The sequence below is a fragment of the Carassius auratus genome, chromosome 21, assembly GCF_003368295.1.
Source record: "Carassius auratus strain Wakin chromosome 21, ASM336829v1, whole genome shotgun sequence".
Taxonomy (NCBI): Eukaryota; Metazoa; Chordata; class Actinopteri; order Cypriniformes; family Cyprinidae; genus Carassius; species Carassius auratus.
This window is the reverse complement of record NC_039263.1, coordinates 24,494,374-24,518,017: the sequence shown is the minus strand read 5'-3', so window position 1 is coordinate 24,518,017 and position 23,644 is coordinate 24,494,374. Positions and strand designations below refer to the sequence as shown.

Genomic DNA, 23,644 nt, shown 5'->3' with positions numbered 1-23,644 from the left:
AACTTTACACCAATGATAATTAACCCTTATTTCTTAGTGAGATTCACCCTAAAAAACAAAAGAGCTGTGTGTTCTTACCGGTGTGCCTCTGCTGCCACGCTCTCCCTGGTGACCCTGTTTACCCTTCTGACCCTTTGAGGCAGAGAGGAAGTGATAGAGAGTAACAAAGCATGTGAGAAAAACGAGCAATGCCAAGACGAAAACCACAGGCATAGAAGTAATCACATACAGCACGAACGTACTGTACACACACATCTAGCCCTTATTGCTGAAGTATGTGACAAGACTCTGATTTCTACCACATGTTGTTTAAGTCTGCCATTCCAAAACATAAGTAATGAAATCTGAAATCCAGTAGAAGATATGCACACATGCTAACACACACATGAGCTGCAATCATAGCATTACCTGTTCTCCTTTGGATCCTTTAGGGCCTTGTATTCCACGTGGACCAGGATCACCCTAAAAATGCATTACAAAAATAAAAAAAAATTTCTTCTTCTGTGCATATTTGAGAGCAGGCATGTCTGTAATTAAGATCTGATATCATATTATACGCACAGGTAGACCAGGAGCACCAGGTTTGCCTCGAAAACCATCAACACCTTGCTGACCCTGCATATACAAAACAGAGATAAAACCATTCAAACATTTTCATCATGAGAAATAAAATAGACTTTAAAATACAACAACAAAAATATATATATATATATATATATATATATATATATATATATATATATATATATATATATATATATATATATATATATTTACCGTTTATGACATTTCTCATTTTATTTTAAGTTTATATACTAATGTAATAAAAGTATAATATTATTGCAATGACACTAAATTATCAAAATGATTCAAGAACTGAAAGAATAATTGTCAAACAAAAAGAAAAAAGATTAACAATGTAAATCAAACTACATATAAAAGGTTACTTAAGAAAATCTATAAATTAATAACAATTTATTTATTCATATTTTCTTTTTTTATTAAAAAAAAAAATTTAAATATATTTTTTGTGGAGAAAATCTGAAGAGTGGTGCTTGATCATGAAAATCTCACCATCTGTATAAAGTATAAGCAATGTTTTAATATTATTGATGCTTTCCTTAACAAGGATTGCTAATAATATTGTATATAGTCGCTATCCAAAGTTCTATCATTTATCTATTAAAACACATACATCTTCACTCAAACCATATTTTTGCTGGTGGTAATTTTAGTCAGATACTGTCTTGAAATAGTATCTTCATGTGATCTATAACATATTTTTTATGTTTAGCAATTACCATAAAAGACTGCCTTTAAACAATCTATTATAGGAAACGGTCACATGATGGTGTGCGCTGACAGTGCACAAGCAGCTTAGCTAATGCACTTCATATGAAGTTAGACAATACTGGTCTTTCTTATCTCACCGTGTATCCTGGATCTCCCGGTTCGCCCCTGTCTCCTCGCTTTCCAACTGGACCCTGAAAATACACAAACACATGCATCAAGCTGCAAATATCGCTAATGAAATTAGAGGAAATCCCAGACAGATATAAACAGGATAATAAAAGAGGGACCTCACCCGGAGTCCTGAGGACCAGTAGGACCCTCCACCTTCCCGATCATCCCCCTGTGCACCCTTAAAAACATTGCATAATGCGGAAACCATTCAGATGATTCACAGAAAAACTGATTCAAGGCAGTCATGATTAGATGTGCCTAATTATTATATGGTAATATATTATATTGGATAATAATTATTGATGCCGGTTTCAGTTTTAATTCTTCATTTGACATTGTGTTTTTAAAAGCACTTATCAGGTAATAACAATGTAGTTTAAACCTAGTTGTTAGGTATTCAGGTCCACGTCTAGCATAGATTCAACCATGATGGGTGACGTTATTGTGCAGGTCACAATGTCAAAATTTATATAATACATTTTACCTTTTCACCCTTTGGTCCCGGGGGATCCTATTGGACCTTGAGGTCCCTTGTGACCCTGAGAGAAAGAAAGAGCTTTTAAGCACTAGCGGACTTGAGTTGATAAATCAGAGCACTGATGCGAGTACTCACCTCGTATCCTGATATTCCCGGATCTCCCTGCATCCCCATACGCCCGGGAGCACCCTGGGACACAGCGGGAAAGTTAAAGTCAATGTCAAATTTACTGTGCTTTTTAGCTAAATTCATAGCTCAAAGATGACAGAGAAGGAGAGGTAGACACGTTTCTTGTGCAGGTTAAAAGCAGAGAACTGATGCATCTGTTTACCACATGTCCGATGGTTCCTCGAGAGCCCTTTGGTCCGGTGGTACCGATTGGTCCGATCTTTCCCATGGTTCCAGTCTCTCCCAGGTGGCCGATATTACCTTTGGCACCCTGCAGGCAATGTGAAAGTACAGTCAATACTGTGCTTAATAGATTAAAGATAATTGCATAACTTCAACCAAACAAAATGTTATGTTGAACTGGAATGTCTTACCTTAAACCCTGGCTTCCCTCTCTCACCATTTTTACCAGGCTTTCCTTCAGGACCCTTAAACACACATGCACAAATGAGGGAAAGCAACGAAAACAACCCCACCATCAATTAGCAAAACAAAACTGTATCTGTTATTTTTAAAATAACTAAAACTATTAAAATAGTTTTTTACCTGAAATAAAGCTAAAGTAAAATATAATATGTGAAATATTAATACAATAAAATACAATATTTGGCCGAACTACAACTATTTGGAAATCTGGAATCTGAGGGAGCAAAAAAATCTAAATACAAAATCATATACAAAGTTGTCCAAATGAAGTTCTTAGCAATGCATATTACTAATCAAAAATTAAGTTTTGAAATATTTACAGTAGGAAATTTACAAAATATCTTTATGGAACATGATCTTACTTAATATGCTAATGATTTTTGACCAAAAATAAAAAATCAATAATTTTGACACATACAATGTTTTTTTTAAGCTACCGCTACAAATATACCCCAGCGACTTAAAACTGGTTTTGTCATATTAATCTAATATAATATAGTGTAAAAAAATGTACTTAGAAAACTAGAAAATTTAATTTAAATCTGTCTTGGAAACTAAGTTGAGGTAACTTGAATTATTAAAACGAAAGTATGTAATAAATTAATACAAAATTGAATTAAATTAATAAAACTTAAGATAAAATCACAATTAAAAATTTAAATATAAATATTAAATAAACAAGTTAAAATAGAAAATATAATTCTAAATAATCTATATTAATCAATAATATTATAAATAATACTAAAATAGTTTTTTCCCCATGCAATAACTTTTCTGAAGGCCAGGGTTCTGTAAGTCATTTTTAGACATACTTGTTGAGATTTGTGTCAATTTAGTTTTCAAAAAAAAAAAAAAAATGTTTTTAGTGATAAATGTAATTTGTAATATGCAAAAAAATTATATATTTTTACTGATCATAATCCAAAGGCATTAACCGACCACTGTTACAAAGGTTACCTGGCAGATTTAAACATATATATATAATTTGTAAATATTGGAATCTTTATTCATATGTATATTTTAAGATTGCCTAATCTTTTGGGTTTTACTTTTTGGGTAGTATACTGTTGTTTCATTTACTAGCTGAAAGCCCTGTTTGCAGGATGTGTTTTGATGTATAAAGTAAAGTATGAGTGTGATGTTCACATCTGCATCACTCACTCTGACGCCAGTAAGCCCAGGGTCGCCCATCGGCCCTTCTTTTCCCTTGATTCCCGGGTCACCTCTGACACCCTGCTCCCCCTCTCCGCCCATGTCACCCTTCTCACCCTGTTCAAAAAACACATTTTTTTTTCTACATTTTTTTTGTGGTTTAAATAATGTATTTTTGAAGAGATGTGAATATTTGATTACCTTGGCACCATCAGGGCCAGCCGGGCCAGCCTCTCCTTCTAAACCCGGTTCTCCCTGTAGCAAACAAACCAAAATGATGTTTTTGTGCATTCATATACATCAAATCCATGTTTCACAGATGTATAAAACACACACCCTCGTTCCGATCAGTCCTGCTGCCCCAGCGTTCCCCACAGCCCCCAGTGACCCCTGCAAAAATGATGAAAAGACAAAATAAGAGTCCGGACACACAGGCAGTTTTATTCTTTCTAGCAAGTTCATGTTCCTTTTATTTAATTACACAAGTCCAGTCAGCCAAACAGCAATTATGACCAATGACGTGTGACAGCACATCTGCGTCTGCCAAGCGCAGGCGGACATTATCTAACTTTAACAATGCAAATATAGTCATATGGTTCCTCTTCAGACTGCGATTGCGACACATGCGCTGTGCTACTCATTACAGAACCTCACTGGGGCCTTGAACTGCCAACCAAAAGCAGATTTAGCAACAGTTATTTAGTGCAGCATAATAGCACCTCGAGCAAGAAGATTATGGGAAATGGGTAAACAATAATTTCAGGCTCTTTTCGTGAATAGGATACAAAATAGGACCCAGAGCTCTTAAAAGTAGCTATTTTTCCCCAACAAATGGGCAGGAAAAGGAGGAAATTGTTGATTAGCAATCTCCAGAAGTCTAACTAAATGTTATATGGGCTGGTTTTTTTTCAATTTCTTTTATAGCGTTGTATGGAGCTTTTTCAAAACTGCTGCTTGTTCTTTTCTATTTAGTTCAATAAACATAAAATAGACAATTAATTAAATAAAAAACAACTTCAAGGTTGCCCAAATAAGCATGTATAAATAATATACGAACTACTAGTAGAAAATTTGGAATAACTAAATTTGTTTTTCTTTTGCTCATCAAGGCTTTCGATCAAAATACAGGAAATTACTGTATACAGTAATACTGTGAAATATTATTACAGTTTCAAATGAGTATTTTCAATGTTAATATATTGAACAATTTAGTTTATTCATGTAATATAATGCTGAATTTTCCCATGATCCTTTAAAAATCATTCTATTATGCTGATTTGCTGCTCAAGAAACAGTTGTTTTTATTGTCAATGTTGAAAACAGTTTTGACTCAAAAGTTTAGGAAATTAATACTTTTATTCAGAAAGGATGCATTAAACTGATTTAAAGTGACACTAATGACATTTATAATGTTAAAAAAAAAAATTTTTTATATAAATGCAGTCAGTTTAAAGAGCCCACAATTTATCCCACCTTTTCTCCAGGTTCTCCTGGAAGTCCGGGATCGCCAACTTTTCCCTCAGGGCCCTGGGAAAAAGAGAGAGCATACATTTTTTCTATTTCCAGGTTTTTTTGGTGCCAAAACAGATGGATTAATGAGCTAAAATTACATTTATTAATCAGTTATAAAGTATGACAGAGTGTGCAAACAGGATTAAACGGTAATCATTTTAATCTCAGTATCATTTACAATCAAAAGAACCAAAACAGACAGAAGTTGTGTGTTTGTGTATGTGTGTATTACCTTTGGCCCTGGATTTCCGGGAGGCCCGAGTGTTCCTGGGGGCCCTGGAGGTCCCTGGTCCCAAAACAAACAAATCATTTATTAGTAATACAAACACACACACATTTACACACACATTTCAACATTACATTCTCCCATTATCTGAAGCCAAATAGTCAAACTGTGAAGCAGATGTGTATGTACAGTCTCAAAGACTGGAAGAAATACTGCAGATCTTATTTACATTGTACAGCTACATAATCACAAACATTTAACAAACTACAAAAGACAACAGAATGCCAAGAAAGGCTCATGAACCTAATTCTCATTAGAAGTCGATTATTCTATATATTTCAGGGCTGAGCAAGACAATCAAAACTCATCTTCTAGAGTTGCTCAATACCCAGAGGATGCAAAGCAGATTTCCAGCTCTCAGTTTACATAAAAAAACACTGGGAAAAGTGTTTCTGTGAATAAATAAAGCATCACTCACTGGCTCCCCTGCGATGCCTTTGTCTCCTGTAGCCCCAGATGGCCCTTGAATGCCCTACAGAAGTCCAACATTTAATATAAATAATTAAATGATGCAACAAATAAATAAATCAATGATTAATATAATAACAAATCATTAATAATAATAAATTAACATTTGAAAAAGACAATAATATAACATTTACATATATAAAAAAAAATAATTGACCCGTGACTTGAATTGTATTAATGAAATGTTCTCTACAAATAATATGAATTATTATTACATGAATATATTACATTTTTCAGGGCAGCCCTAAAAATATGCAGTATAATAGAGAAAAATACAGTAAAGAAATTTCAGTAGAGAAACTAACCGGAAATCCCTTTGGCCCCGCCTCCCCAGGCTCCCCGATCTTGCCCTGCAAAGAGATTGGACAGACGTAGAAACTGTTACCATGGAAATGACTGGAGACATGGCAGCAGTTACTGTAGAAACACAATCAGAAACAGAATGTGAAAGCGGGAATCTTACCACTTGTCCTGGGAAACCGATTTTTCCAGGAGGACCATCAGGACCCTGTGAAGAGACATAAATGAAAGTTATGTTCAAATGTGCACGGGATTTATCTTTGGACACTAGGTGAGCTCTGGAGGACAGCGGCCTTCACCTTTTTGCCTTCGGCGCCGAGTTCTCCTGGCATACCGTCCGGACCTCTAGGACCCTAAAACAGAGGTGCAAATCAGCACATTAAATAACAGGCTGAGATGTCTTAATACACTGAACAAAAACTGGTTTAGAAACAATTTCTTGCACATTTTATAAATAATTACAAAGAATCGACAAGTAATAAAGCTTTAAGGCCCGTGAAGCCGTGGTTTACAGTGAATTTATAACAACTAAGGGGCATAAACCATGGCTTCACAGGGCTTATTGCTTTTATAAAACGGTTTTTCTTCATACGTAGTAAGGTTTCACAAATAAAACGGAGCAAATAAAGTGTAATGATATTAATAAAAACAGTATTCTTGCGCCAAACAATGTAGTTCCTCAAAAACAGTTGTGGTTGTAACAAAGTGGTTGCTGAGCAACACACAAATGTAAACAAAGTGTATGTTTGTAGAATAATTTAAAACGGCTTCGAACGTGGCTCAGCCAATCAGAATCAAGGACCGGAACTATCTGTTTTATAAAAATAGCACTTTATGTGTTTATGTATAAATAACATGTAAAAAGTTTGCACTTGGAAATAAAAACTACTATAGAAATACTCACTGAATCATGAATACTTACATGACTATTTAATAAAAAAAATTAATATATTTGAGCATAGTCTCAATAATATCCATGAGTTAATCCTTCTTATGACATCCCAAACAGCATGTTTGACCCTCTCCTGGCCTGAACTGCAAAAATATGAGCAGTGCAGCAGAACGCACATTCTTTAAATCCACAAGTATATCTTCAAACGCTAGGGGCGCTACACTGTAGGCTTTAGATGTCTGGGATAAGTTGGGTTTTTTGGGGTTGTGCATGTAGGTCAATGTATAAGAGGCTCTTGAGGGTCTAAGCATGGCACAGAACTGTGTTCCATCTGTCTTTGTCTGGATGCACATCAAAATCTCACATTTATGCTACACAATCCTTAACAAGCGAATCTTCTTCACCATCACAAACAGCGGTTTGGCTCGTCTATGTAATCTGAAGACATCTGAACACAAGGACTTCATCAAGAGACCAGACACACATTCGCTCCCTCTCGAAGAATGCATGTGCACGCTGATAATTACAGTAACTTATGGCATGTGCGTCCGGCCAAAAAACATCAGACTGAAGAAACAATATCATCACACAGGCTCTGCCAGCTGGCACACACTCTCTTTGTCTGAAGGTACTCAGTAAAATATGCTGGAAAACATCATATGGGTTACTACTGTTATTAATGTTCCGGACATCTTGTTACACATCCATAAACCACAGAAAATAAAGTGGCTCATTACTTCTCAGCACCTATTAGTGCCGCAAACGACGTCATTGTGCAAGTCCCTTGTGTTGTTATCTAACCAGAGTAAATCTGATCTTCTTCTGTATGCTTCAAATACAGACATACATCGACACATGAACGTTTGTGAATGTCTTTCTGAGGTGCTGATACCATACTGAACTTGAGAAGAAATTAGGACATTAAACAGAGAACTTTGAACCTTAAATATACAGAAAATAGGTCAGAATCATGGCCTAATGTTCAGCAAGTCTTAAGTTCCTTCTTCAGTACGTCTATGGGAATTTCTTTTAAATAAAAGAGTTGGGATTTTGGTCAAATATCTAAAGTAATAGAAATATCACTAAAATGTAAGAAGGGGGATAACAACAAAAAACAATAACAACAATGCATGTATAATAAATAATGCTTTTTTCTACCATTGATGAATTAGTTACAGTTTCACCTTTGCCTGTATGAAGTATTTCTGTTTTAAATAAAGACAATGATATATAAAGAGTCTTAAGTAATTGTCAGCATATCACATACACGCTACTCTGTTTTGGCCTGTTCAACTTCTCAGTGATGAAGGCAGGAAACAAAAAACGGGGTTAAATCCCCACCATTGAATTAATAAATCATCAGGACAACAACTTGATTTACGGACTCAGTAAGGGGCTCTAACTAAGACCAGACCGCGGCACACAGACACTCAACTCTCCATTGCATCCCTCTGCTCAGTCTTCTCTCCAGTTATTCATGTTGATTCTGCTGGTTATTAACCATGTGTGTGTTTTCAAGTGTGTGTGAGCTAACACAGTCTCGGGTGTTTCTGTGATTGATAGCTGAGAGTGAACACACAGACACACATTCATAAAGATTAATACCAAAATTACTTATAGTATATCCATCTATCTATCTATCTATCTATCTATCTATCTATCTATCTATCTATCTATCTATCTATCTATCTATCTATCTATCTATCTATCTGTCTGTCTGTCTGTCTGTCTGTCTGTCTGTCTGTCTATCTATTAACTAGGCATTAACTAGTCTACCAATTAAAATAAATTAATTAAGTAATTCTAAATAACTATCGGACAAATAATTAGATTATCATTAGAGCTGTAGTCAAGTCCAGCTTTGTCGAGTCCAAGTCAAGTCCAAGTCCAGGACTAGTCGAGACCGAGTCAAGACCGAGTCCAAAGAGGTTCGAGTCCAAGTCAAGTCCAAGTCCAAAATTTTCGAGTCCAAGTCAAGACCGAGTCCAAATGAGAGAAAAAAGGGTCTTCTTCAAAACCACACATTAACACCTAACTACTGATAATGTATGTGATGCGAGAGACAGCATATCTCTTATTCTAAGAAAATAATTTGACTTTATTATTTATAATGATCAAAAGCATGTGCAAAGTAAAAACTCTGTAGGACAGGGGTCTCCAAACTACATCCTGGAGGGCCAATGTCCTGAAAAGTTTAGCTCCAACTGGCCTTAACACACCTGGAAGATTAGTGTGTCTAGTAAGAGCTTGATTAGGTTCAAGTGTGTATAATTAGAGTTAAAGCTAACAGGGGCGTTTCACAAGATCCCGGGCCCTATGCTTAGGCAGTCCTGATTGACCCCCATGCCCCCACTCATGAAAATATCCAGGTAAAATAAAATATATTTCAGATTCATACTTTTCAAGGGCCCTCTCTTCCTTTTGGGCCTGGTAATCAGTACTGGTTTTACCCCCAGTCCGACCCTGGGAGCTAAACTATAAAGGACACTGGCCCTCTAGAACAGAGTTTGGAGCTGTAAGGTCAAATTATTTGTATGTACTTTATTTTCATTTTATTTACTTTATAATGCTGCTTTTGCTGACATGTCTGTGGTCAAAAATGTATATGACTGATGCCTTGGCACAGTGCACAGACACAAGCAAAGCTCGGGATGTGACAAATGCGCGCAGCAAAGCTAGAAGGCATACAGTAGGTTTGGCTCTACTGGGCATGCGCACATAAATACAGCAATATTTTTGTCATACTGTGCTAGTGCTTGCATAGTCTAGTCGAGCACTGTCGGAAACAATCGACTACTCCAGCATGTATTAACCATAATGCATACAAAGTGTTGGCAAGTACGATGTGAATTTTAGAATTACAATATTGCGTGGAGCTGTTACTATATGACCTATGTTACATGTAAAAATAAAATATGTAATGTAATAATTAGGGTTGTGCCTGAAGCCGAATACCTTATTCGGAATGGCAAGGTTAATGGCTTAAAAAACGAAAAACGGACAAGGAATAATTCTGCCTGAATACTCGACTGAAGCTACCACAGTCTGGTGTTTGCTAGATAACAGGTGAGCCAGGGCATCAGCGCCAGAAGTGAATGAATGTAAACTTTATGAGTGAAAAGAGCGCAAATCAAACACAGATCTCTCAGAAATCAGAGCGTTGCAAGAGTAATTTTACCTATAATAATACATCATACACGTTATAGTATTTGTATATATTTAAAGGGCAATGAATTAAAACTTAGGCTACGATGTGAAACGAATGAATAAGCACAGCGCGCTCACCAATCAAACAGCAGCATTGCGCATCTCAGTCTCTCAAAAACCAAATCAGTTCAAGAGTAGGCTAATAATCAGCTTAGACACGGATACTTGTCCTACATGTTTGCATCTTTACCTTTTGCTGGTTTGCGCGGAACACACACATCTGTTGAGTGAAGTTCATTAACATTAAGACTCGCTTAAAGTGTTCTGCGTAATGAAAATGTGCGCATTGAATGGATCCAGTCGTGTTCAAATAATCACTTAACGTTTGTAATTACATCTCTCTGCTTGCATGATAAATATTATTTTAAAAATTAATAATTATTTTAGTTTAACACGATATACTTGTTCAGTGATAACTACGAAAAAAATATATATAAAAAGTCATAAGGGTCTTATCAAGTAACTGTATGATGTTGTATCCGAATGCAGATACGAAAAGTGTTGTGATTGTAACAGATACAAATACTGTCTGTTACATGAAAATTTAAATATGTAATTTCATAATTATAAAGTTTTTAAAATGTACATATGTAATTGTTGCATAAGACTATACATAAATATGTGTTGATTGATAAAAAAAAAAAACTATTTAATGTGTTTTCATTTACAATAGCATGAACCACGAGTAGTCGAGTTACTCAAGCCTTTTTTTCTTAAAAATATCTACTAGCAGAAATCAGTAGTCTTGCAACCCCATATACTGTACAACAATAATTTGTATTTAATTATTGTAAAGGGTACGTTTAAGGCTATCTGGGTGTAGACGTAAATAAAACACAATCTAACAGGTATAAAATTCAATTAAAAACATCTAAACTTTTCAGGTCGCAGCAAGTGCACCGCTGCTCATGAACATCCTTTCCCGGAACAATACTGAAAGCTAAGCCAAGATGGAGAAACAGACGATCATAGTTGTACAAGGATAGCCATTTTGTAAATGAATCTATTAGCAAAGCTACTACAAGGGATGTTTAGTGCTGGAAATCCATTTATTCTTTGCTGAAACTTCTGCGTCATCATGGAGAGCGGGTCATGGTTGCCCAGCAACAGCAGACGCCACTGGAGCGCGAGCGCAGATTACAGAGTGCTTTGGAAATAAGGAGAGCAGCGCGCCTAGCGTTTTCCACACGTTTTCAGTCACGAAATCATGCAAATGTGTTTTTGTTTTGAAGGAGAATTTTTTTTTTTTTTTTTTTTTGCTGGACTCGGTCAAGACCAACTAGAAGACTTGGCGAGTCCAATGGCCAAGTCCGAGACAAGTCCCAGTGCAAATGCAACGAGTCCGAGACAAGTCCGAGACGACAGAAAAATGTCTCGAGTCCGGACTCGAGTCCAAGACCGGACTCGAATACTACAGCCCTAATTATCATAGTAACTAAATAACAAAGAATCTATCAAAAGACTAACATGCCTGCCAGTCTAACTAAGAAACTATATGTTAAACTAACCTAGCCTAGTGAAGTTTAACTAAGAAACTATTTATGGATGACTACAGTCTGCTAGTTTAAGGGGCCGTTCAAATATCGCGTCTTTCGCGCGCGAAAGTTCGTTATTTCAAATGTAGGCGCGCGGCATGCGCGCTCATAATGGAAGCGACGCGGTGCGACGCGGTGCGACGCGCCCGCTTTTTCCAGGCGCGTCCGCACCGCATCAAGTTAAAAACATCTCAACTTTGAAGAGAGATGCAAGCGCACCGCGGGTCATGTGACAAGAACTAACCAATCAGCTTCATCCTTTCCCATAACAACGTTGAAAACTCAGCCAAGATGAAGTAACAGCTGTTCATAGCTGTATATGGATTGCCATTTTGAAATAAATTTAGTAGCAGCGCTACTACGAGCGATTTTTAGTGCTGCAAATCCATTTATCTTTTGCTGAAATTTCCGCGTCTACATGGAGAGAGCACGTCATGGTTGCTTAGCAAAGGCAGACGCCTCAGGAGCGTAACTGCCCGAGCGCTTTGGAAAGAAGGAAAAAAGCGGCGCGCCTAGCGTTTTCCACGCGTTTTTAGGCGCGATACGTGAATGTCCCCTAACTTAACTAATAACTAAGAATTTATCAGTCAGATTTTTAACTTGTCAGCCAATCTAACTCAGAAAAAATCTATTGGATGACTAACTAGTTTAAGCAACTAACTTTAAAAGAAGTTAAGTTTCACTAACAAATAATCTATTCTTTGGATGACTAATTAGTCTACCAGTAACTAAATAACTAAGAATCTATCTATCTGACAAGTTAACTAGTCAATCAGTTTAACTAATTAGTCATCTATCTATTTATCAACTAACCTAATCAGTTCAACTAACTAACTAACTAACTAACTAACTAACTAACTAACTAACTAACAAACAGTCGATCTATCAGATAAAAGCTAGTTAAATAACTAGGGTAATTAAAAAAAACCCATTAATGTTTAAACAGCTAAAAATATATTTATTGACTAACTTGTCTACCAGTTTAACTAAACTACAAAATAAAAAATTGATCTATTAAATGATTTAAATTGTCAGCCAGATTAACTATGAATATATCAGTTGGATGACTAACTAGCCTATCATCTTAACCAACTAATAAAGAATCTACTAACAGATAACTTAACTAGCCTAGTTAAGTTTAACTGAAAGAACATATTTATTGGATTACTAACTAGTCTACCAGTTTAACTGGTCTAACTAGTTTCTACAAGTTAAATTACTAAGAATCTATCTATTGGACAATTTAACCTGCTAATCAGTTTAACAGATGACTAACCTATCAGTTTAACTAACCAACTTTAACTAACTGACTACGAATCTAAATCACTAAAACTAAATTAATAATTAAAATATATCTATCAAATAACTAGGCTACCAGTTTTCTAATTAACAAACCAACTAACCTACCCATTAAAGTAACTATAACAGAAATGTTGGGTTTGGTGGTTTATAATCATAAAGCCACTGGTTTAGTCCCTGGCCTGTTTTACTGTAGAGAAAACCAAAAAAACTGAGTTCCACTCATGATGCCCTGATGACTTACCCTTCTGCCTTTAGGTCCTCTCAAGCCGATGGGTCCACGTGATCCCGACGGGCCCTATAAAAATAAAAGACCATTAATTATGCAGACTTTTATTTCTTTTCAGGATTACTGTCAGGCAGACTGGCTCCTGTCTCTCTCACTGCTACTGTCTGTTCTGTATCTGTTTGTTTTGTCCGTCCAAACTACAAGCACAGAAGATTACACAGAGGTGTCTGACAGCTGACGGACAGTACAGTGATGTAACGACAGCAGATGATGTCTGTGTATTGCCATCAGCTTGCTTTTAACATCCAAACTATCTGAAGTATCTGCTGTTGACTTACTGGACTGCCTGGTGGTCCTGGTGGGCCGCTCTCTCCTGGGGTTCCTGGGTGCCCCTGTAAGTGATGGGAAACATGTAAAACACGAACACACACCGTACAAAACATAAAGTATGTACAAGTCATTGGTTTCTGGCTCAAGGTCTAGATTTAAAGTCACACCAGAGGTGTTCAGCTGGGATAGGCTTTCTGCAAACCTCTAAAATAAATACTATATTACAAAGAGATATCTTCTATAGTATGTCATGATTACACCACCCTGCATCATTTCCACTGAATGAAATCCACAAATGGTTTCATAATAATTTTGGGCTGCTGATTCCAAAAACGGTGCCTCTGTTTTGCTCAAGCACATCATAGATTCCATACGCTTATCATCACATTTATAAAGTGAAGAAGTCTTGTATTCTCCCCTAATCAGCAGAAAAACGGCGACAAACAACACATTATTCCTGTCTGAATCTGAGTATTTTATAACTATTTATTAAATTCTCAGCTGATGTGTACATGTATGAATGATTCTGAAGGTATTATTTTATGTCTAATTTTATGCATTAAAGCTAATACAAAGCCCACACAAGTCAAACATACTCGTTAAAGAAATAAATTACATGACTTTTGCACTCAGCATCCCCTAATTAGGTAATATTAGGCATTTAATGGCTGCTATCATATTCATACAGTATGTCAAGAAAACAACATGGTATTACTGTACTTTTCCACAGTCTATTTTTATGGTAATATTGTGGTATGTTTTTTATGTTTGTTACCCATATAATATTCTAGACATGTGCAAAGCACACATGAGCTGATGACTGGAAAGAAGTGGGCCAGGTAACTACTGTAGGATGAACAGTTCTTCCTCTTTTAAACAACATTTATAATGGGAGACAGCGAGAATGAGGGAGGAAGCGCATATTAAGAATTGATGTGTGGTATTTGTGTGTATGTGTGCCGTACCGTGGATCCTTTCTCTCCTGGAGGGCCAGGCAATCCCATCTCTCCACGATCACCCTTAGTAAACCACAAAACAGATCATTTTCACAAAGGCTTAAATGTGTTTTTTTTTTTTTTTTTCTAAAGAAGTCTCTTCTGCTCACCACGGCTGCATTTATTTATTCACAGATACAGTAAAAACAATAAGACTGTCAAATATTAATACAATTTAAAATGTCAGGTTTCTGTTTGAATATATGTTCAAATGTAATGTAATCCTGTGATGCGCAGCTGTATTTTCAGCATCATTCCTCCAGTCTCCAGTGTCACATGACCCTTCAGAAATCATTCTACTATGCTGATTTGCTGCTCTCAGGTGTGTCTTACCTTCTCTCCAGCGAGTCCAGTCTCCCCTGCAGGACCGATGAAGCCAACGAGACCCTACAAACACAACATCATCAGTGTGAGGGTCAAAGTGTGTTTAAAGGCCATAACTCAGTCTGTGCACTCACCCTCTCACCCATGGGTCCGGCGTTTCCTGTCACACCCTGCTCGCCCTGAAAGACATCAGAGAGAGTTTGAGTGACCGCATGTGTGGACGAGATTTGTGTGTGTTTATATTCTTCTCATGTTCTCACTTTGACCCCTTCAGGTCCAGCAGCCCCAGGGAAACCCTGACTGCCCATCAGACCCTGGAAAAACAACACAGACAGAGAAGAGAACATTACTTAGGAGACAAATAATGATGAGAGACCAGGCTGTACATATAAACACACTTTCATTTCGGGGGGTGGGGGTTGGGGGATGGGGGGTGATAACATATTATATTTTGCATTAAAAAAATGAAGCCTAAGAACATAATTTGATCTAAAATCTTGATTTTTTTTTATGTTTTTTATTTTTTATACATATAACACATTTTATACAGTGGTAATTAAAAATGCTTTACAAAATGCTAAATAATATTTATAAAGAAATTCAATTACTACTTGAAGCCTTTATATATATTGCATTTCATATATTCTTTATGCAATAATTATGCCTTATAATGCAACTTACCATGCATTGCTTCATCTCATAACAACAGTTATAATGCAAATATAATGCATCTATACTATTTTTGTTTCTTAATTTATATAGCTTATTCCATACTGAGAAGTAAATTTAAAATGTGTTTTACAAAAAATAAATACAATAAAAAGAAACTGATTTTACTTAAAGCCTTTATATAATGCATGAATTATGCATTGGAATAGACATTATAATATATTGTATGATCTCATTATTAACTGTAACCACAGTTATAATACATTATATTACTTATTTTCTAATATTATTTATTGCTACACAGAAAAATATAATATATACTGTAATACATTATTTAACTGAATTTCACTATGTTCAATTTATTTCAAGATGATGTTCTAGAATTAATTTTTTGACTTGCAGTCATGCAAATTTAATATGCATTAGCTAAGCCACTCAAAAGTGGTACTATTAGCATGTGATTTTACTTTTTGTTTTTGTTGAAATATGAGATTTCTTCACGAGATTCATCCATTAAATATGGCACATGTTTGATTGTTTGATTATGTTGGAGCTATTCATGAGTATGCATACTAATGCAGAAGAGCTGCGGTCAGAGAACATACTGAAAGTCTCACCAAGACATATCTAATTACTGACCGCACAACAGAGACACACAGAGAGATGAGGAAAACAGATACCTGTCTGAGGACAGAATGATGGAGAACATCCAGAAATGTTCTGAGTTTGTGCCAGAGAAGCACTGAGTTCAGTTAAACAAGAAAAAGTGGAACGACAGAGAAGGGAAAAGAGGAAAACAGAGACAGAGCGGGAATGTTATGTAATACAGAGGCTGTTCGCAGCGGACTCTGAGCGTCCTGCTTTACGATGCTGGATTTATTGATATATTGATATATTAAACATGATTAAAGCTATTCGGAATTGAAATCCACTATAGCGCCACCTTGTGGTCAATTGGGTGAATGCACATTTTGCTGAGCTCTCACAGAATATGGAAATGCCAATGGACTCTTGGTCATTTTTCAACCACAAATCATTTAAATATATAGATTTTGCATAATATATTTTTTGATAGGTTCTGAGGTCAGTTCACCCAGAAATGTATATTTGCAATACAGCTTTAAATTAATTAATTAATGCAATACCATAATCAAGGCAACTGGCCTCTAAATAAATCTAAACCACACATATCCAATTCACAAAATTCAAAATTGCAAACAATTTGTTATAAGAAAAATGATGACGACAGAATAGACTGCGCCAGAAAGAGAAAAATAAATATCGTTTTGCATAAAGAGAATGAAACCTGTGTGTAATGAGACGTCACGTGATCTCAGTGTGCTAAATTATTATCTAAATTATTATTATTATTATTTTTATAGAGCAATGCTAGAGGTAATGCTTTACATAAAAAATTACATATGAATAGAAATAAAATAAAATGAAATAAAAATTTCAACCATTAATTTAAAAGAAAATAACCCCCCCCCCAAAAAATAAATAAATAAATAAATAAATTGATATTGTATTGTTTTTTTAATATATTTCAAAACAGTCTAAAATGATCAAAATGCAACACCATCATCAGTGCAACTTTAAAGCGCCTAAAACAACATCAAAATGACACATTTACGATTTACGTTTTCAAAACTGCAAATAAAAAAACCTTACTATAAACAAAAATATAATAATAATAATAAACAACCAGCAAAAACAGGGAGATTTTCATACGCAGATTCACAACTCACCTCAAGTCCCACTGGCCCCGGTGGTCCTACAGGACCCTCATCGCCCTACAAAATAAAATCAAGATTAACTCATTGTTGTCTACTTAAAGCACTTAGAGCTAATAGCAAACAACACACACCTCTCGTCCAGCTGCTCCACGAGGTCCAGGTAAACCTCTGGCTCCAGGCTTACCCTACGAAGAAAACATTTGTCAACAGAATGATGCTGTAAAAATAAGTGTGAAAATATCAAAAGCACTAGGTTTTAGAAGGTTTCCTTTAAAACAACACACCTTTGGGCCCTCGGGTCCATTGAGTCCAGGTTTACCGATGTCACCAGGGAAACCCTGCGAAGGATTAACCACAAATCAATGAGTACGTCAGCCAATCAGAATCCAGTATATTAGCTGACATCATCACTAGAACAAGCTGGTGCAACACATTGAGCCACACAAAAGCTTCAGTGGTACATGTTGATTCATACCTCGGCTCCTGGTGGGCCTGGTAATCCACTGGGCCCTCTCTCGCCTGTCTTGCCCTTCAAAACACACAAATACACCAGGACAAATACACTATGAAATAAAATGAACCTTCAGATCACTGGATCTTACTGATACTGCACTCTGGACCTATACATGCTCAGATTTGAGTGCTGATAATTGAACAACTTCTGATATCCAAAATTTGCACTTGCTCTTAGATTATGTATTTAAAAACAAACAAATCTGCATAGATTAACAAAAACAGAAAAATAAATACTTATGCAGAAATTGAAGTTCAATTACAAAGTTGTATTGCTTTTTTAAAATATTTAATTATGGCAACAACAACAAAAAAAAAGTAATTCTTGAATGACATATCATCATGTCATTCCGGAAAGCAAATAATTTACAAAAAAACAACTGTTTTGCATAAAATGTGACATATTTTTGAAAAGTCGTGAGTGCAGTTTTTCACCCGAAAAGGTATATTTACAATGCAGTTTACAGTTTCAATGCAGGCTCTAAAATCACGCAGTTCAAATTTATTTTTTTTAAACTGCAAACATAAAAAAAACACTAAAACAAGATCACCATTAGACAACAAACAACCAGAAAAAGTCAAGAAACTTTTACATGCAGATTCCCATGTACAACTCCAATCCATAGAACAGGTTTTGAAGATATGTACTAGTCGCTCTTTTACATGCAATTACAATGAATGGACGATTAGGCTTCAAGCTTCCAAACTGACTTAAAGCACCATAAATGTGACTCTTAATATGCCGTAAACTAAAAGCATCATTCCTCATGGGAGCTAATTACAAAGAAAACTCAATTCAAATACAATTCTGCAGAATTTTTGCTTTTGTGTTAGACAGAAGAAAGTGAATCATACACTTTGTTGAACAACATGAGTAACCGAGTCCAGTTAATGATGACTGAATTTTCAGATTGAGTGAGATATACATACGAAATACAAAACAGTTCAGAAACAAACCTGTGGTCCTGGTTTTCCACGAGGTCCTGGTAAGCCTGGCAAACCCTGCACACCCTGAAACAAACAAAGATAAAACACACTCATATTAGCACAAACACTCATTCAGGAGTAACTGGCCAGATCCATCACAACACCAGACATGTGACAGGGGAACATGGAAGGTATACCTTGTCTCCTGGGAACCCAATTTCCCCTTGTTCTCCGGGAAGCCCAACGTCACCCTGAGAGAGGAAAGTGAAAGAGAAAGAAAGAGCCAGAAAAGAGACCAGAGAAAGTGATGGTTATGTTAGGGTGAGGTCAATTATGTTTCCACGCTATAATAGCAGTATGAGAAGAAGCTTGATTTGAACACACACAGTCATAAACGGCTAAAGCAATGATTCAGATTTAATGCGGGTTAAGCTCCACAGACAACATTTATAGCATAACGTTGATTCTCACAGAAAGTCATTTCAACACCTATCTCAAGTTTTAAATCATGGAAGGTGGTAAACCAATAGTACATTCACTAAATAATGCATGAGCTGACAAGGGACTAAGGTCTAAGAATCTGTTGTATGTAACCTACAAATTATTTTTTTCTAACTTCTGCATTATATACACAAGATAAAAAGACTGTTGCATGATGCATTCACAGATTAAAGTATTTCCACTGCTAAATTACAATTTATACAATTTTAATGAATAATGAAAGGGAAAAAATGCAAGCTTTGCATTTCCACTTTTAATGCATCCAGACTGTTGGCCCTATAGACTTTCAATCATTGTGCATTTATTTATCAATTTATTTATTAAAACAAATATACATATTGTTTACTTATTAAAATGTTATTTTTGACAGTTATAATCAATACACCAATCAATAATATCATAACACTTCCAATGCATGTGCATGTATTTATCTAAACATATTTACAGGTTAAAGTGTTTTTCATGTAAAAATGTATAAAAATGTATTCATTTGATAAAAAACTAAATAATTGACCAAAATAATCAACACAATGCTATTAAAGCTTTAATAAATAAATATTGTTTATTTATTAAAAATGTATGCATTTATTAATAAAAAAACTAAATTACTGACCATTATGATCAACGTTATGCCATGATCAACACTTTGTCTGTTAATAGCATGTATTGCATAAATAAATAAATAAATAAATGAAACAATATTATTTATTAAACTGCATTTTTTTATTTACTCATTTATTTAAAAAATGATTAACTATTATAATACACATTATGCAATAAGAGCTGTTAATAGAGTTCAACATGTTTTGAACCAAGAAACAACTCTCTCTCACAAACTAACACAGAGAAAACCTGTTTGTGTCTGTACCTTAAATATAAAATGTTCTTCTAACTGACCAAAAGAAAATCTCTTTGACCACACACTAGTTAAGGCTGGAGCTTTTAAAACATGCGTAACACAGGGTGGCCAATTCCATCACATGCTGCTGTAAAACAGGCCAATAACAGAGTATTCAGATCACCTTATCACCTTTCAGTCCGGGCTCGCCCATGTTCCCCGGGACGCCCTGGAACACACACACACACACACACACAAACATATACGCTAAAGTGGCTGTGAGTGATGGAGATATGAGTGGGTTTCATATGTGCATGACTTACCTTCAGTCCGTTTGGTCCTGGCAAACCGATGATCCCGACAGGACCCATATCACCCTGGAGGAGAGACGGGAATGAGTGCTGTGTGTGCTTTTAAGTGTCCAAAACATCCTGATAAAATCTTACCAGCCTTATCACACATCACTGACAATGTTACAGGCGGGATGTGGTTTGTATCAATGATTAATTATAACTTTAAATATGCTTGCAAAACTATTGCTTGTGTTCAGCACAATTTCTTAATGTTTCAGAAAGTCTCTTCTGCTCACCAAGGCTGCATTTATTTAATCAAAAATACGGTAAAAACAGTAATATTGTGAAATATTATTACAGTTTAAAATAGCTGTTTTCTATTTGAATATATTGTAAAATGTAATTTATTCCTGTGATGCACAGCAGATTTTTTTGCATCATTACTAAAGTGTCACATAATCCTTCAGAGATGATTCTAATGAATGATTAATGAATAAAAGTTCAAAAGAACAGCATTTATTTGAAACGTTGTAAATGTCACTTTTAATCAGTTTAATGCATCCTTGCTGAAGAAAGGTTAATAATTTCTATAATTCCTATGCATTCAAACTTTTTTTTTTGTAATAAATAATGGTTCTTTGATTTCCTATATTCTGCAACCTCTATAAACTGTAGGAAATACATTGTATTTCACCTGCATATAACCTCAGCAAGCTCTAAATCTTCACCAGCTTTTGTCACTGAGGTCATCTGGTCACCCTAGCTTAGTGTTAATACTTGCATTAAACAAAAAACTTTACTCATCATGCATGAAGCATTTGTTTTTTCAAATGTAGACCTGTTCAGATGTCTCGTTTATGTCAGATTCATCTCACTTCAAATCGGTCCCTAAAATACAGTTAAATTAACCATTTAACTTACAATCAAACCAAGGACACCAGGAGGACCAGGAGCTCCTATAACACCCTGAGATAAACACAGAAACACACAGAGCATTATGCTTTCCTTCTGAAACAAGTACAGACTGCTAGTTCTTCATGTGTCAGTACATGCATGCACCTCTGAGTGTGTCGTATATAATACGTGCTGTGTAAATGCACTCTCTTCATATTCAGAGGTATCAATATTGCCGTTCAAACGAGTGTGTGTCGTCGAGCGAGAATGTGCGAGTGTTTTTGTAGAAACAGAGACGGTTTGTTGTTGGCTCTGTAGCAGCGTGCCGGAGCCATTTCCTCTCGTTCCCCTGGTGTGATGAAAGGATGAAAGGAGCACTTCACTCCTCTTTTCAGGAAAGGGAGAACAGGAAATGAGAGGACTTTCAACTTCCTGTTTTTACAGTCCCCATATTTACAGGTGAAAAAGAGGCGGGATTTGACTCAAAACTCTTCCTGGTATAATGTCACCTACTCCAACCAATCAGAGCCTTTGTGGAATGATCATTGTTCAACTACTTAACCAAAACAATTATCATCAAGTATATATGGCCTAAGGACAGATTCGATGTGAATGATCTAAGTGAAAAAATAAATAACTGAAATACATAAATAAATACTACTGGGAAGGAAAAAAATCCACAAAAATCCATAATCTATCACTTTACCTACTGAAATACATAAATAGAAATATTTACACTTAATTAAATAAAAAATAATAATTTGACAAAACACCTTCCCTGTTGATATAAATACGTTCAACTGGACAAAAAGACTTGATCTAACACCTTCCCTATGAATAAGAAAACGTATAAAAAACAAATAAATCCCCTTGACAAAAACATAATCTAAAACTTTCCCTATTAAAATAAATAAATCAAATTTATACTTGAATCAATCAATCAATCAATCCAAGTCAGCCAGCCGACAAATAACATGATCTAACACCTTCTTTAATGAAATAAATGAAAACAATTTTATTAAATAAATTAATTAAATAAATTCAAGTGGGCAAAATTGCAGGATCTAACAATTTCCCAAATGATAAATAAATAAAAAATAATAATAAAATCCAGTAAACCAGACCAGTATGATCACGCTGGGAGACTACATACAACCAGCAAACTACTTTAGGCTGGTTTAAGTTATTAATATTCAGCATATTCAGCATTATATTCACAGCCTTGTTTGTATTTGACAAATTAAATTTGGATTTCATACCAGGTTAAAGAAATGTGTACAGAAGCTACAACACTTCTATAGTGTGTGTGTGTGTGTGTGTGTGTGTGTTTGCACATAAGTGGTGAGTGGAAAATTGTATTCAGCCGAGATACCGGAAATACACTCACACAAACACGGATGCTGAGGGCATTCACCCTGAACACACACACACACACACACTTCCACTGCTTGTTTTGGAGCCTGCAAACACTGTGTTCATGTGCATTTCTCATCAGCTCTGTTGTGAGTGTTTTATCTGGTTTATAAGAAAAAGACAAAAGAATCCACATGAAAACCCAAATGTTGAACTCACTGGCTCCCCGTCCAGTCCTGGTGGGCCTCGCTCTCCAAAATCACCAGGAAAACCCTGAGAGAGAGAGACATTTCAACACATCACTATCACACTCACTGATCATTTAAACAATTAATAAAGAAACTAAAGCTGCTTTGTGAGTGGTTGCCAGGGCACTGTTGCTAGGGTTCCTGGATTGCTGCAAGGCCATTGGTATGCTGTTGCTAAGGGATTCTAAGTGATTGCCAGGTCATCAGTATGTGGTGACTTTAGTTTTTTTTTTGAGTGTTTTTATCATATTGCTTTCCTACATGTTTCCATTAAAAAGTGGATTAGGACGACTGTTCAAATCAATAAACCTAAGCACGAGCAACAGCTCTACTGATGATGACATCACTCAGAGCCCTGCTGACTCAACAGATGTCAAAGGTTGTGCTGATTTAAACAACCTCAGTATGGCTGATTCTGCATCTTAGTGTGTGTGTGTGTGTGTGTGTGTGTGTGTGATCCAAAGAACAATACAAACTCTCTTTCTCTCTCTCAGACACACATAAAAATAACTACAAATTAATAAACTATTATTTTCAAATATTTATGCAGGCAGCTTATAATGGCCTCATTTTGAGAAACATTTTATTCATTTGTTACAAGAAAGGG

General features: G+C 35.7%; 1 protein-coding gene and 1 long non-coding RNA gene across 2 annotated transcripts in view; both read right to left on the bottom strand.

The window, feature by feature from the left end:
- Window positions 1–77: 77 nt before the first annotated feature.
- Window positions 78–1,599, bottom strand: LOC113039230 (uncharacterized). Its single transcript, XR_003274906.1, has 5 exons — window positions 1,586–1,599; window positions 1,431–1,484; window positions 562–615; window positions 409–462; window positions 78–132 (listed from the first exon to the last, which is right to left on the bottom strand). It is a non-coding gene; the product is annotated as an uncharacterized LOC113039230 (long non-coding RNA).
- Window positions 1,600–1,952: 353 nt separating this feature from the next.
- Window positions 1,953–23,644, bottom strand: part of LOC113039142 (collagen alpha-1(XXVII) chain A-like) — a 47,184-nt gene continuing 25,492 nt past the window's right edge. The window contains exons 13-41 of the mRNA XM_026197042.1: window positions 23,009–23,062; window positions 21,464–21,508; window positions 20,573–20,626; window positions 20,434–20,478; window positions 19,108–19,161; window positions 18,941–18,994; window positions 17,946–17,999; window positions 17,755–17,808; window positions 17,602–17,655; window positions 17,483–17,527; window positions 15,326–15,379; window positions 15,200–15,244; window positions 15,075–15,128; window positions 14,712–14,765; window positions 13,755–13,808; window positions 13,432–13,485; window positions 6,554–6,607; window positions 6,418–6,462; window positions 6,260–6,304; window positions 5,905–5,958; window positions 5,433–5,486; window positions 5,162–5,215; window positions 4,025–4,078; window positions 3,890–3,943; window positions 3,698–3,805; window positions 2,485–2,538; window positions 2,274–2,381; window positions 2,078–2,131; window positions 1,953–2,003 (exon numbers count right to left, since the gene is read on the bottom strand). Of these exons, the coding sequence (XP_026052827.1) occupies window positions 1,953–2,003; window positions 2,078–2,131; window positions 2,274–2,381; window positions 2,485–2,538; window positions 3,698–3,805; window positions 3,890–3,943; window positions 4,025–4,078; window positions 5,162–5,215; window positions 5,433–5,486; window positions 5,905–5,958; window positions 6,260–6,304; window positions 6,418–6,462; window positions 6,554–6,607; window positions 13,432–13,485; window positions 13,755–13,808; window positions 14,712–14,765; window positions 15,075–15,128; window positions 15,200–15,244; window positions 15,326–15,379; window positions 17,483–17,527; window positions 17,602–17,655; window positions 17,755–17,808; window positions 17,946–17,999; window positions 18,941–18,994; window positions 19,108–19,161; window positions 20,434–20,478; window positions 20,573–20,626; window positions 21,464–21,508; window positions 23,009–23,062 (1,617 nt within the window). The remainder of the gene's footprint in view (window positions 2,004–2,077; window positions 2,132–2,273; window positions 2,382–2,484; window positions 2,539–3,697; window positions 3,806–3,889; window positions 3,944–4,024; window positions 4,079–5,161; window positions 5,216–5,432; window positions 5,487–5,904; window positions 5,959–6,259; window positions 6,305–6,417; window positions 6,463–6,553; window positions 6,608–13,431; window positions 13,486–13,754; window positions 13,809–14,711; window positions 14,766–15,074; window positions 15,129–15,199; window positions 15,245–15,325; window positions 15,380–17,482; window positions 17,528–17,601; window positions 17,656–17,754; window positions 17,809–17,945; window positions 18,000–18,940; window positions 18,995–19,107; window positions 19,162–20,433; window positions 20,479–20,572; window positions 20,627–21,463; window positions 21,509–23,008; window positions 23,063–23,644) is intronic.